Genomic DNA, 15,709 nt, shown 5'->3' with positions numbered 1-15,709 from the left:
CAGTATGGAAGTACCTTAGAAAATTATACATAGAACTACCATATGACCCAGCAATCCCACTCTTGGGCATATATCCTGACAAAACTCTACTTTAAAAAGACACATGCACCTGCATGTTCATTGCAGCTCTATTCACAATAGCCGAGACATGGAAACAACCCAAATGTCCATCGACAGACGATTGGATTAGGAAGATGTGGTATATATACACAATGGAATACTACTCAGCCATACAAAAGAACAAAATAATGTCATTTGCAGCAACATGGTTGGAACTAGAGACTCTCATACTGAGTGAAGTCAGAAAGAAAAAGACAAATATTATATATCACTTATATCTAGAATCTAATATATGGCACAAAGGAAACATTCCACAGGAAAGAAAATCATGGACTTGGACTTTCTTAATTTGTTTTATGTGTTTCTTTAATTCTGGAGAATTCTCAGTTATTATTTCTTCAATATTATCTTTCTATCATTCTAGTATTCCTTACTGCTACATCAGATAAAATTTATGCTGAATGTTCTCCCTCTACTCTACATGGTTCTTTTTGTATATTTTCATCTCTTTTTTCCTAATTTGTTTCTAAATAGAGACAAATTTTCTTCAGCTCTTTATTCAAGTTTACGAATTACCTTTTCAATTAAGTCTAATCTTCTATTAAATCTATCCCTGTGTTTCTAATATTTTTCACTTCTAAAAATTCCCTTTAGTTATTTTTCAAATCAAACTGCCAAGTTTTTTACATTCTGTTTTCCTTGACTGTGTTTTTAATTCTTCTGGGCTTTTCAGTTTTCCAGTTTTAAAAGGGGGTCTGGCTTCATGATCTTTAGCACACATTTAGTTCATGAACACTCCCTGCCTTCCTCTTGGAGTGGAGTGTGGCACACTGCTGTTGATGGAATATGAGGTGACTCTTTTTGAATTGCCCTCTTTTTCTGAGTAGCTCCAGAACTCAGCATTAGTCTCAAAGACCTACTCTAGTGCTGCCATACATCGAAGAGTCAGCATTGCCATTGCACTGGATGAACTTGAGAAGCTTTGATTTCAGCTACCTGTCAGGTGCACAATAGCCTGGGTGCAGTGGCTGCCTCTCATTCCTTCAACCCCATGCTCACGGGGCTTCAAGATGGGACTATTTGTAGAAAAAGAAATTTTGTAATCTTCCCAGGAGCACAGTCCAAAGTGCCTCCTAAAGTTTAATTTGCATCTCCTTGGAGTATTACCAGAAATTTTATTTCCTTCTTTTCTAGCCTTGGAGAGACAGATGGGGGCCGTACCCCTGGCACTGAATGGAAGCCCTTCAGACAACTAGAGCTTCAAAGAACCAGCAGCATTCTGATGCTTTTGTTTTAAGTGGTTTTAAAGATAATTATAGGGCTGGCTTTGTTTTGGTTTGCCTCACTTCTTATCACAGGGAATTTGGGAGATATTTTGATTTAATTTACATGTTTGACTAAAATTTTAGTAGACACAGAGGGTACCAGATAGAGAATCCTGTTTATGCAACTTAGTGCAAAACAAGCTTTCTGGGTTCTTAATTCCTTATTTTGTAAAGTGGAGGTGACAATCACAACTGTTTCATAGAGGTTGTTTTTCAGGGGTTGGGGATTCAGTTAGAAAAGGAATGCATGGTTCTGGCACAATACTTGAACCAAGACTCAATAATGACGGCTGTTATTACTACCATCTAGTCTAGGCTCTCACACCTGCATCCTGGATTGATCTCACTCTCAGAGCCTCAATTCCTTGTCTGTGAAGCAGAAAGACTAACCATCAACAATGAGTATTAAATGCTTGGAAAAGGAGGGTGAAGAGGGGCTGAGTTTTTGTTCCTGGCAGGGTCCCCTATCTCTTCCTTCTCCACCCTCCTGCCTCACCCTTTTTCCTGGGAACTGTTAATGGGTTCTTGGCATCCAAAGGGGCTCAACTCCAAGTTCTGGCACTGCTTCTTAATCTGGAACTCTAGCACCTGGCCCTTCATGTACTCACGGTATTCTAAGGGTACCCCCGGGGGCATGAAAATATGCCATGCCCAGGGACTCCAAGGGAGCTTGCTCAAGACTCTCAAGTCTTCTAGAGTGAGCTTCAGCTTAGCAATCCCAGAGTTAGATTCCAGGTGGCTTGTGTGGGTGGTACATTTTGGGGAAGAACGGGGTGTGCTTTTACCTCTTGAGAGTTAGAGTCATTCCCAACTGTTGCTTTTATTAAGGCACATATTGCGTGATTGTTACAGGTACCCACTTTTCTGTGGGTATTCCCAGTTTCTGATGTAGAAAGATAAAAAAGGCTAACCACTGAAATTTTTCGGAGAGACCTGTAGACAGGCTATTGGTTTTATGAGCTATAAACTCTACTTTTTTCTTTCCCTCCACAAGAGAGCATGTAGGAAAGGAAATGAGGCGGTGTAGCATTATAGGGATGTTACCCAGACAGTTGTCAGTTCTGGTCTGTTCCCATCTTGGCCTTCACGAAGCTCCTGCCACCTCACCTGTCTCAATGCCTGCTTGGTCTGAATTTTGCCCCATCTCTGTCAGGCCAGTTACTCCTCCCTCCAACGAGACTAGCAGCATCCTAGACTTCTGAATCAGGCATCCCTGGCTGCAAATTCTGTCTCAATGCCTGGCTGTCAAGGTTTCAGCAAGTTATTTGGTCCCAGTGAGCTTTAGTGCTCTCATCCTTAACTGAGGAATAATTCTCTCCAAGCGCTAGAGGCAAAGGCCTCCTGCTTGTGCACTTTATCGGCATGTAATCTCTAGGTCGTTTTGTACATGCTCTCTAATCCCTTCACCCATGATACGGTGGGGTGTGGCCCTGACTGTCCAGCTGAGGAACCGAGACTCGGGGGGGGGTCAATGGCTCACGAAGCAGAGGTGGTCTGTGCCCTGTCCTTCCCTTTGGGCCTTGACCTTGCCTTATGCCTGCCCGCAGCAACACCTGTTTCCTGTGCCTGGGAAATCCGCCACGGTAAGGTCTGATGGAACGTAGCACCTCACCTCCCACCTCAAAAGCTAAAGAGTGTTGTTGGTTTCTAGCTTTCCCTGACCCTGCAGCCAGGGAGTGGACACCAACCTAGACTCAGCCAGCTAGGGCTTTGAATATGGGAGAAATGAAGAAGCAGTGGATAGTGGAGAACCAGCTCTGGCAGCAGGAAGAGCATCTCATGGCTGGTGGTGGTGGTCTCAATGGCCACAGCAGTGCTCAGTGGTCACAGTGCCATTTACCAGGCTGCTTCTATGGCAGGAGCTTGACTGTGGCTCAGGCCACAGGTCTCCTTTGGCATCTTCCCACTTCCCTTCTTGTCAATTTTGTGAGCTTCTTGCTATTCTTCCTCAAGTTCTTTCCAGCTTAAGTCACTCAGATTTGGTTTCTGTTATCTTTTTTTGTAATTAAGAACTCTGTGTGGTGGTATCTTTGAACCTTTTCATTTTCTGCCTAATACTCCCATCCAAATGCTGGGAGTCATTTATCTCTAAGCCACAGAGTCTGGCTTCCACCATCCACTTCCCCTCACCCTGCTCCATCCTCTCTGCACAGATGACTCCATGCCCCTGGGGCCTCATTTTTTTTTTTTTTTTTTTTTTTTTGCTTTTTAGGGCCATACCTGTGGCATATAGAAGTTCCCAGGCTAGGGGTTGAACCAGAGCTACAGCTGCTGGACCATACCACAGCCCCAGCAACGTGGGATCCGAGCTGCAACTGTGACCTACACCACAGCTCATGGCAACGCCAGATCCTTAACCCACTGAGCGAGGCCAGGGATCAAACCTGCATCTTCATGGATCCTAGTCAGCTTCGTTTCCACTGTGCCACAATGGGAATTCCCTGGGGCCTCATTTTTACATCCAATGGACAGAGCGCTGTTTGCTTCCCTGTTCTTGCCTGTGCTCCTCTCTGACTTATTCCTTCAGGGTCCTCTTCTTAGCCCAGGGGTTCTTGATGAGCTCTTCCCAAGGGACCTTGTTCTCTCCCGGTCCTGCCTTCTTCTCCTTTCTCTACTTAGACTCCACTGGGCCAGGGTTCCTCCTCTCTTCTGAGAGCCTCAAGAAGGCATGGCCTTTGTCATGACATTAATGGGGTTACCAAAGATAAACAGTGCAAGAGACAGTTTGGAAAATGACCCCTCCCTTGATGGAGCCAGTTTCTAGGAGGGTCACTGTGTGTACCAGGGCTGTTGGTGGTGAACTGTCTTGCACGGGGAGCCCCAAGGGAGCTGGTTTAACCCAGCCCTGGAATGGCTCAGCTATATTCCCTAGCCTAACCCAGAGAAGTTGCAATTTTCGGTATACATCTGTTGCATTTATCTGCCTAGCATACTCCTCTTAAGAGATTTTTCCGTTATCTGCTTCCCTGGCAGCCGGAAGGGGCTCCTTGTCAGACAAGATCTACTTTCTAGGCTGAGGGGTGGGCAGCCAAGCAGGTGGATGGACAGGATGAAACATAAATGAATGGCCTGGGAGACAGCAGCCCTTTCTTCTCCCTGGATGACGACCTAGGATGACATAATCTTGGAGTTGATCCTGACTGTATTCCTTAACAGAAGAATAAAGGAAGTTGTATTGGTTTCCTAGGGCCTATAACAAATCACTCAAAAATTAGATGGCTTAAAAGAGCAAACATTTATTTTCTTGCAGGAGGCTAGAAGTTCAAAATCAAAGTGTCAGCAGGGTTGATTCCTCCTGGAGCGTGAGGGAGAGTCTATTCCATGCCTCCTCATAGTTTTTGGAGGTTTCTAGAAACCCTTGGGATTCCCTGGCTTGTAGATGGATCACTCCAATCTGGCTCCATCGTTGGTTCATGGCTGTCTTCCTCTGTACATGTTTGTATTCAAATCTCCTTCTTATCAGGACACCGCTTATTGGATTAGGGTCCACCCTAATCCAGTGTGACCTCATCTTTGCTTGATTCCATTTGCAAAGACCCTATTCCCAAATACATTCACCTTCACAGGTTTTGGGTGAATGTGAACTTTTGGCGCCATCATTCAACTTAGTACAGAAACTAATTTAGGAAAGCATAGTCAAGAAGGGAGAAAGAGAAAACCTCGGTGATGACTTGTTGATTCCAGAACCCAGTCGCTCTGGACTTTTCAGAAATTTGAGCCAAGACATTCCCTTTCCCTTAAGGCAGTTTGGGCTTGATTTCCAGCACCTGAAACGGAACGCATCCTTACTAATATAGGGTGCTTGGAAAATCAGAGTTAAGTAGGCTGGGGTCTTAAAAATAGGCCAAATGCAGTAAGAAAATGTGCTTCTTTTCTCTATCTCTTCCTCCTGTGAAATGACAGTCTCAGGACACAACACTCTGTATTTCATCACATACTGGTCTCCAGCGTCCTCCTGGTAAGAATGTTCTCAGGTTTCCCAGTTTATTTACTTCTTCCTTTTGCCTACTTGGACCCAAGTACCCAGAAATGACCTATGTAGTAATTATATAACAACACAAGAAGATCCATAGTCCAGATGTTTGGGATTCTAGGTAGGAAGGCTTGTGGCTCACAGGAGAGATCCTCGGAGTTTGTTGTGTGTCCATTAAGGAAGGATTTGGGAGAGGAAATAATTTCACTTGGGCCTGGAAGGACCGAGCAGGTGTTAGTGAGGAGCAGCGTGGGGAGGAAGCATGCAGAATGGGCTTGGTGTCCTCCCAGGGGGAGGCAAAAGCAGGGGGGTGAGTTCTGGTTGGTGATGCGGAGGTCAGAGTGGAGAGGAAAAGTCCACAGGCCAGGAGATCTCGAGCAGGCTCAAAAAGAGAAAAAAGAACTCTGATCTCTCCCATCCATCTGGACTGCGGGTGGGCAGAGATGGGAGGCCTTGGCTCAAGTTTGCTGTGCTGCGGGTTTGTGTGGCCAATCTGTGGTTTAACACTGCTGTGGTTTGGGTTTGCCTGTTTCTTTAGGGGCTTCTAGTTGTAGATGACAGGGTGTTGCTGAAACGTTTCTCTTTTGCTTGTTACTATTATGCAAGCTCAGGACTGGTTCTAGCACACTCCATCCTTGAGTTTTTCTTTCTCTCTCCAAATATCTCTCCTGACTCTGCTGATCCTTCTCTTTGCTGGCAGGAGAGAGACGCCAAAAGGGGGCGATGTTTCCTGTGGACTTGCCAACTGGGTTCTTTGGTATTTTGGGGTTCCTGTTTGTGGGCCAGGGGGACAAATGGTGATATCTCCCCAGGGTCTCTGCCTCCAGCTCCCACTTTGCAGCTTGCTTCCTGCCAGATTCCCTCAGGGATTTCTCTCAGCGTTAGACATGGTCCTGGGTGTTGGTGAAGGTCTTCTGTCCCCCTGTGGCCTCCTCGTCCACAGCAGCCTGGATGTCCCTAGCTGCCCGGAGGCCAGACTTAATGGCAGTGTCTATCCAGGCGTGGGGCAGGCTGGTATGCTCGCCAGCAAAGTAGATGCGGTCCTCTGGCTGGAAGAGCTGCTGTGAATAGTCCGCAAGTTGATGGGGTGTGAACTCAGTGAAAGCGCCCATGATGAGGGGCTCCAGAGGCAGCGCTTGAGCACAGACGAGGGGCACCTGCGCCGCAGCTCCTCCTTGGGCATCTGGTGCACGGCCGCCAGGTCCTCCAAGACGATATCCACTACCTGGTCCTGGTTCATGGATAGAAAGAAGAGGGAATCATCGTCCACGGTGTAGGAGGCTAGCAGGACACCCTTGCCGCTGGGGAAGCTGTGGCTGGGGTAGTAGATGTAGCGTGAGGGCCGGTCGGTGATGGAGATCCCGCCCCGGATGCCATCCGCTCCCAGAAGGACTCGTGGCAGGCCAGAACCACTTTGGTGGCGCTGGTGTGATGCACCGAGCGAAGCGCATCCATCTTGCCCAGTGAGAGTGGTGGCTCAAAGGTGATGAGGCGCGAAATGATAACAAAGTCTGCGGTGAGGGTGTGTAGCGTTGAGTTGGGTTTGCCCACTTGGTAGGAAATCCGGACCTCAGGCCCATCTCTCACTACTGTCTTCATCCTGGAGCCTAGATGGATGGTGCCAGGCTTCAAGCTCATATTGAGGGCTTTGGGGAGCTGGTCAAAGCCACCAGTGATCTCAGAAAAGCCGCATGGGTGAAGAGAAGAGAGAGGGTGAATGTGGTACGCCCAAGGTTGGCTTGCTGGGTTGCAGCAGAGATCCCGGTCTGAAAAAGGAGGAAACTAGCCTCCTGTGGCCCACGCTGGATGCTTCACATACATCACCTTAACTAATCTCTGTAAGGGAGGGATTACTGTAGAATTTTATACGTTGGAAAATGAACACCCAGAGAAAAGGGACTGTCCCATGATGACACGCACAGTCTAGCTCCAAAGCCTGTGGATTCAGCCACCATGCAAGGAAGAGTCCTGAAGCCCTGGGTTTGGATTTTGGCTCTAGCCCTTGCCCATGTTGCATGACCCTGGGTAAGTTACATAACTTTTCTGAGCCTCAGCATCATCACCAAAATGGCTCTGAAGTACAGTGCCTACTTTCCAGGTGATGTTAGCATTAAATGTGACAATTCCTGTTAAGGGCTTAGCAGGGTGCCTGGCACATAGTAATGACTCAATAATCCAAGGTTCCTTCCTCTGTTCTGAGGGTTGGAGGAGCCTTACTTGTCACTCTCGAAGATCATGTCAGCCTGCAGGGACTCCAGGAGGGACTTAGAGTGTCCGGACTCCTCATTCAGCACATCCCCGATCGTCTTCACCGCTCCTTGGCTCAGCATCCCTTCCTTCAGCAGGTAAGCCTGTGGGGAGGGAGAAGCACCAGATAGACGGCGGCCTATGTAGGAAGGGGCCTCAGCAGGGCCTGGGGCAGGAAAGCAGGGACTGGACTCCAGGGAGGTTAAGCCTGGGGCACTGGGACAAGAGGACCCTGGGAGGCAGGGGACAACCAAGGGGACTAGGTTGAGCACAGACCCCCTTTCAACCCTATCCTGGGACTTCTTTGCCTCTCACCTTGGTGGAGTAGGAATCACAAAAGGACAACAGATGGCTGCAGTCGAAATTTTTCATATTTCTTTTGAGCTGCAGAGGTGAGGAAGGGAGAGCAACTTTAAAGTTATAGAGCCAGAGGCAGGATTCTTCGGTTCCCTGATTTTTCCTTTGAAGAGGGAGGGGGCAAAGAGGGAGCAGATGAAGGACCAGGGGAAGGGTGCTTCCAGGACTTCCTAAATTTCCTCTTTCCCTCTAAATCTCTTCCCTTCATTTAAAAACCTTTGGAGACTAAAGTTTAAGGTGAAGACATTTATTGCAATCTAGGAGGCTTGATTCATTACCAAGGGTTGGATTACCTGGTGATGCCCTTTCCTTCCACTGCTTAATCAATCAAGAAATGGGCCACTGGATCACACGGGGTCAGAAGAGATAGGGCTGGGCACTGGTGGTGGGGTGGCACCGTTCTTACAGGGTGTTAGAAGGAAGTCAGACCAAGCAGCAGAGCACTGGGCAGGAGCCAGGTGGCCTGGGTCCATCCATTAACTTGCCAGGTGACCTATGGACCCTGTTCTTTCCTGACCCTGGGATGGGTGAGGCAGGAGTCACCTTTTCAATGGACTGGTAGAAGAGATTCATAGCGTTCTTGCCCTTTTCTTTTGGGTTCATGGAATAGCCTAGGAGCTCTGGGTTGGCCTTGACCTCCCTGGTACGATAGTGTTTTCCATTGATGAGGAACCAGGTGTTACCATCATATTGGATGAACTTGTTCAGCTTCAGGCCCAGCTTCCTGACGTAGGTGTGGACCAACCTGGAGTGGATACAAGCAAAACATGGCACCTGTCCCAAGGGCACCTTGTTCCTGCTGACCTCACAATGGAAATCATTTCTGGGAAAACCAGTTTCTTCACATGCCCAAGGAGCTCAGACTAACTGCTTCCTCATCTCTAACCTTGCCTCCTCTCGCTGCAGCATTAGTTCTTTTCCTTCTGATTTTGCCCCAAGGGAGATAGGGAGTAGGGAGCTCACCCATCACTGAATGAATGACTTTAAGGAAATCCCAGCATATAGACCTCACATATAGAGACAAGAGATATTTTGTTTTGGACAGTATTTTAAATTCCATTTCTAAGTAAGTTTGAGGCCATATCTAAAGACTCCGACTTTGGGCTGGTATTGTTAATTTTTGTTTTTGGTAGTGTTTGGAGGGAAATCTCAGATTCACTTTCCAATGAGGCAAAAAAGAAGTCATATTTTTGGAGGTATATGGGACACCTGGCAAGGAATCTTTTTTGTCTTCGATGCCCTAGAACCAGGAGCTGGATTCTCTTCCAGGAGTCTGTTCTGATGAAGGGATTGAGCATGTGCCTTTTTTTTTTTCATGCTTTTTAGGGCTGCCCCTGCAGCATATGGAGGTACAAGGCTAGGGGTCAAATCCAAGCTGTAGTCACCATCCTACACCACAGCCACAGCAACATCAGATCTGAGCTACATCTGCAATCTACGCTACAGCTCACAGCAACGCTGGGCCCTTAACCCACTGAGCAAGGCCAGGGATTGAACCCGCAACCTCATGGTTCCTAGTTGGATTCATCTCTGCTGCGCCACGATGAGAACTCCCTGAGCATATGCTTTTTGCCATGTGCCTCCTTGATTTTGAGGAGGAGCTCTGTCACTTTCTCTGGGGAGAAACTTGGGGTGGGGTACCCCTTAATATCTCTGAGCCTGGTATCTTGATTTGTGAATAGGAGAACTAAGAGTGTTTAATTGGAGGGTTGTGAAGATCAAATGAAACAATGCCCATGCAGTGCTTAGCAGAGGGCCAGGCACACAGTACGTGTTCAACAAATGGCAGCTGTTATTCTTATTCTGAACAGTTATTATTGTGCAGCTCACTGTAGTATAATTGACGTGTACATAACTGCCTGTATATATAGTACACAGCTTGATGAGTTAATGGTAACTCTTGTCATTTTTAGTTTGGGATCTGCCCCTTCCTGTATGTCCCTGGACTCTGAGCTTCGATCACCTCTGTCAAGTGGGAGACCAGTGTGAGTCCTGATTTGCAGGACTGAATCACATGAGGTAGTGGATCTGAAAGGGCTCCAACGTGATGGCAGCAGAGTTCCCTTCCTACTCTTAATTCTGCCTCCTTGCTTGTCTCCCCGCCCCTTCCCTGGGAGACTTACCTGTGGGACTCTGGGATTCGCATGGCCCTCCTTCTTATTCCTGAATGTGACCACTCGCCCCCCCGACATGGTCGCTGGCTTCCAGGACAGTTACCTGGTGTCCAGAGAGGCTGCTGTCATTCCAGGGTCATGCTCTCCCTTCTCACGCCCTCTGCTCCCAGCTCACCAGCTACAGGTTCTAGCCTGCAATTCCCAGCAGCAGATTCCTGGATGTATGTGCAGGATAACCAAACGGGGGATGAGGGTGGTTCTCCCAAAGGGTCCTGAGTAATGTCAGTGTGGCAGAAGAGCTCCATGGTGGCAGGGCTCAGAAGGCCCCTTGGCCCTTTCCGTTTAGCATAGCCCTTTCCTACTTTTATTTCCTAAAGAACACAAGTTGGAGTTCCCGCTGTGGCTCAGTGGGTTACAAACCCAACTAGTATCCATGAGGATGTGGGTTCAATCCTTGACCCCACTCAGTGGTCGAGGATCTGGCATTGCCATGAGCTGTGGCTGTGGTCTGTCTAGTCAGCAGCTGCAGCTCCGATTCGACCCCTAGTCTGGGAACCTCCACATGCCACAAGTGTGGTCCTAAAAGGCAAAACAAACAAATAAAAGAATGCAAGTTGCAGTCAAGGCTTGGGGAACCCAGATTTTTGAGGAGCAGTAACTAGGGGCTGAGAGACCTGGCAGTTAGGTGCAGTTGCCTGAAGGGTTGGCATAACCCACTCCTTTTCTTTTTCCACCCAGTGAAGCAAACTGGAGGAGAATGGTTGAGGCCCCTCCAAGGCCTGCTTACCTGATGGCCTGCGTCCTGCAGGGCCTTGGCTGCTGTCAGCCCTGACATGCCAGGTCCCTCTACCACCACACGCTTGGGCAGCGGGGAGAAGTGGAGGCCCTTCTGGGCTGTGACAAGGATAGACTCATATTCAGGGTCCTGGAAGCACTTGACCAAGTCCTCATATTCGCCAAAGCAGCTGGGAGCAGCCAGCAAGAGCCCCAAGACCAGGATTCCTGGAACAGAGAAAGGAACGGGGGCTGCCTTTCTGGGGCTCTGTACCCGCCGTACCCAGGGTGAGCTTGGCTGTGTGAATGAGCGGGAGAGGAGGCAGTGCCTGTCGATGCGTGGTTCTAAATGTGTGTATCTGTGATGGTGTCTATGTGTTGTCTGGGGTATGAGTGGATGTGTGAACTATGCTGGTGTGAGTGGTGTGATTTGTGAATGTTCACACCTGTGCACAGCTCACACCAGCAGAGTTCACACATCCATTAATTGGAAAATCATGACTGAGTGCAGCTCTGTATTTGAGTGTAAACATGCCTGCTTCTGATATGGATGTGTGTATGTGTGTGAGCTTGTCTGTGATCAAGCTGCTGAGATTGTGAGTTTGCGATTGCTGCCCTGTAAACAGTGTGTTGTCTGTGATTTTATGTGAAGGGGGTGTGTTTGTGGGACAGTGAGGGAACCTGACTAAATGTGTGGATAAATCTACATAGAAATGTGAGAGAGGTTGTAGAAATGGGTGTGTGTGGCCTGTGTTTGGAGGAGTGGGGATGATGTGTATACATGGGCTTGAGTTTGAGAGAACTGGGTGGCTTCTGCTCTTGTGTTGATTCTGTGTGTGCATTTGAGCATGAAGTTGGGTGAGGGAGCATGAGAGTGTCTGTATTCTTTGGGAATGTGTGCATTTGTCAGGGTGTGTGTGTGTGTGTGTGTGTATGTGTGCGTGTCGCACGGTTCCCTTCGGGGAGGAGTGTGCGTGAGCTGTGGCCAGTTTCTCAGTGACTGCCAACCAGTGCCCCATGGCGACTCAGCAGCCCTATTGTCCTTATCTAGCCTCACAGTATTCTTCAAAACCCTCCATATTTCCTCGTGTGCTGTCAAGTTTGGAAACCAGAGTTAATATATAACATGCAATAGTCTGGAGGGACTTGGTTTTCTCCTCTACAGTTACCTGCTCTGCTGTGCAGAGAAATTCACCTGCCTGGAATAGAGCTGAGTGGTTTCCCTGGTCTAAAGTGGAACAGCAGGGGTTATAACCCGCGGAGCCCCTCTGCACCAGCCCAAGGTTTTTTGGCAGGACAACTGAAGCTCTCAGAAGATAAGGGATCTTCAGGGGCCACCCACTGAGAAGGGGCAGTGTCACAGCAGGTCCCTAGTACAGGCCCTTCCCAATGCCAGAGGCGTGTTCTGCAGGGGTGAAGCCTTTGAGAAAAGGAGAGGGGTAGCCGTGCTCTATGGGGAGAGACCCAAGCCTCCACAGAGCCCCACCAGGCCTACCGCACCCTCTGAATCCCTCCCCTACCCGTGACACCTTTTCCTCTCTCCACAAGCTACCACCACTCTTGTCTCCATCCGCGTGTCCTTCCCCATGAGTGGGCCCAGCCCCCAGACTCATTCTCCAGACCCATATCCATTCTGTTGACTCGCTTTCAACACCTGGACCTATCCATAGCCCCTGACCTAGCTCCTGTGCCATCTCAGTCCCCACCTTCCCTCTTCCGGCCTGGGCCTCTGCCCAGACTCCCCTTTGGACCTGTCTCAACCCTTCCTGGCCCATTCCCACTCCCCAGTCTAGCTCCTCTCCATGTTTCAGCATCCATTCCCTTCCTTTCAGATGCCTCTTTCTCAGACCTAGAGGAGGGACACTCCCCCACCCCTTACCTTTCATCATGACCATGGCCTTGCAGCTCATGCTGAGCCCGGGGCAACTCTCCCTCTCTTTATGAGGCGCCAGCTCCACCCAGCACTAGCTGGCCTCATCCCATTAGGCTGCCCTAGGGCCCAACTGGCTGGACCAAGCAGAGAAGCCCAGCCCTCAAGGCCTGGGTTGTCAGGTGAGATGATCGACCCCAGCCAATGGGAAGGAGGGCTTGTGAGAACCAGGTAGACCCTCCTTTTTTTTTTTTTTTTTTTTTTTTTGTGTCTTTTTGCTATTTCTTTGGGCCGCTCCCGCGGCATATGGAGGTTCCCAGGCTAGGGGTCTTATCGGAGCTGTAGCCGCTGGCCTATGCCAGAGCCACAGCAACGCGGGATCTGAGCCGCGTCTGCAACCTACACCACAGCTCACGGCAACACCGGATCCTCAACCCACTGAGCAAGGGCAGGGACCGAACCTGCAACCTCATGGTTCCTAGTCGGATTCGTTAACCACTGCGCCACGACGGGAACTCCTGGGTAGACCCTCCTAAACCCACTGAGACTATCTCCCAGGAAGGGGTGAGGGCCGGAAGGAGGGCTTGGGCTGGTATGGAAGCCCAGTGTCTGGACCCCACGAGAGAATGTCCCTGTTCTACTGCTGTCTCACTGCGGAGCCTTCTGCTCCAAGGTGGGGATTCTAGCCATGAGTTCCCCTGGGAGGGTTAGGCTCTCTCCGCCCCTGTCGGGTGCACTCTCTGCAAGCAGAGCAGAGGTCTCTGGTCCGGCCCATTTGCAGTGAGGATTAGGTTTTTGTTTTTTTGTTTTTTTCTCCTTTCCTCTGGGTCCCCCAGGGCTTCCTTAGGCATAGGAGGGCTTCTCTGGCACTGGAATTTCTTCTCCCAGGGAAACAGGCCAGTTGGCTATGGTGCCAGTACCAGCTCTTTGTTCTTTGTGTACAGTACAGGTGGAGACAGGCTGGCTGGGGAGAGAAGTGGGCAGGAAGCATGCACGGAGCAGCAGCATGGGGCTGGGGCTGGGGACAGGAGTGATAGCAGACACTCAGCAGCTGGAACACAGGGTGCAGATCCTGGCACCAGGGTGGCAGAGAGGAAAGGGCAGCAGCAATAGAACCAAACAGGACTGGGTTCGAATCCGGCTTTGTTGTGCCATGGCTGTGTGTCCTGTCTTTACATCTCTGAGCCTAGAATTCCTTATCTGTAAAATGGGGCAAAGATACTTTCTTTACAGAGTATTTCAAGGATTTAATGAGATGGTGTGTGAGGAGTCTGGCATATGTACATACCTAAGCAGGTTTCCCTCTTTCCTTTTGGAGACAGAGTTTGTCACATACACACACAACTGTAATTTCTTCAAAACGGTGGTAGTTTCTGCACCACAGGTTTGCCGAAGCACAAGGTGGAATGATGCTTGGAGACGAACTGTGAACTGCTGGGCTTAAGATGCAGGTTGAAGACTCGCTCTTGCTCTCCCTCTATTATTGCTTCTTTTAATTTTAATAGCTTTATTGAGATATAATGTATACTCGATACAGTTCACCCTTTAGAAGTGAACAGTTCAATGTTTTTTTTTTTTAGTGTATTCATAGTTTTGCTATCACCGCAATTAATTTAAAAACATTTGCATCATTCCAAAAGAAATACTACAACCTGTAGCCATCACTCCCTAGTTTCTTCATCCCCCCAGCCCCTGTTCTGCTTTCTGTCTCTTTGGATTTGCCTGTTCTGGACATTTTACATAAATGTAATCATATAATATGTGGTCTTCTATGACTGTGTGTCCTGTCTTTGAACATATCTTCAAGATTCATCCATATTGCAGCATTTCTTTTTGTGGCTGAATATAATACACCATTTGTGGCTGAATAGTATTCCATTTATACAACATTTTGCTTATCCATTCATCGTTTGAGTTTGGCCATTATATTTTCTTGGGAAAGTTCAAGAAGGAGTGGTGTTAATTCTTCAAATAATTGGTAGAATTCACCCTTGAAGCCATCTGGTCCTGGGCTTTCATTTGTTGGGAGGTTTTTTTTTTATTACTGATTCAATCATTTTACTTCTTGTAAGTGTGTTCAGATTTTCTGTTTCTTCTTGAATCAGCTTGGTAGTTAGTGTGTTTCCGAGAATTCATCCATTTCATCCAGTTTATCTAATTTGCTGGCAGGTAATGGTTTCGTATTTCATTATAATCCTTTTACTTTTGTAAGGTTGGTAGTAATGTCCCCACTTTCATCTCTGATTTTATTAATCCGAGTCTTCTCTATTTTTCTCTTAGTCTATCTAGCTACATGTTTGTCAATTTTGGTGAACTTCTTGTGACCCACCTCTAGCCTTTGTTGATTTTGTCTGTTATTTTCTATTCTCTATTCCATTTATCTCTGCTCTAATCTTTATTATTTCCTTCCTGGCTTTAGCTTTGCCAAACTTGGGTAGAGTTTACTTTTTTTTACCCTCACCCCCAGTTTATTGACATGTAAATTTAGCTTATTGATTTGAAATTTCCCTTCCTCCTCCTTTTTTTATAAAAGACATGATGTATTTATTTAAAATTTAAAAATTGAAATATAGTTGATTTATAGAGTTGAGTTACTTTTAATGTACAGAAAAGTTAGATTTAATGTACAGAAAAGTTGTATATATTCTCTTCCATTATGGGTTATTGCAGGGTATTTGTAGTTCTTTGTGCATAGCAGTTAAGTCCTTGTTGGTCATCTATTTTATATATAGTAGTATGTATATTTTAATTTCAAACTCCTAATTTATTCCTCTCCTCACCTCCCCAGATGCCCAGGAGTGGGATTGCTAGATAGAATGGTACTTCTATTTTTAGTTTTCTGAGGAATCTCCATACTGTTTTCCACAGTGGTTGTACCAATTCACAATCCCAGCAACAGTGTAATAGGGTTCCCTTTCCTCCACACCCTCTCCAGCACTTATTGTTTGCAGACTTTTGGATGATGGCCATTCTGGCTGGTGTAAGGTGG

General features: G+C 47.7%; 1 protein-coding gene across 1 annotated transcript; it reads right to left on the bottom strand.

Moving 5' to 3' along the window:
• On the bottom strand, window positions 3,717-10,108 carry LOC100524382 (L-amino-acid oxidase-like). The gene is given in 8 exon segments (XM_021097705.1): window positions 3,717-6,490; window positions 6,493-6,738; window positions 6,741-7,140; window positions 7,450-7,507; window positions 7,576-7,709; window positions 7,921-8,065; window positions 8,480-8,707; window positions 10,086-10,108. Coding segments are annotated over 8 exon segments (1,485 nt in total). The 3' UTR covers window positions 3,717-6,239.

The sequence above is a fragment of the Sus scrofa genome, chromosome 6 (assembly GCF_000003025.6).
Source record: "Sus scrofa isolate TJ Tabasco breed Duroc chromosome 6, Sscrofa11.1, whole genome shotgun sequence".
NCBI classification, from domain to species: Eukaryota; Metazoa; Chordata; class Mammalia; order Artiodactyla; family Suidae; genus Sus; species Sus scrofa.
Note: the sequence above shows the minus strand (reverse complement) of the source record. Positions and strands in the feature narration are given on the sequence as shown.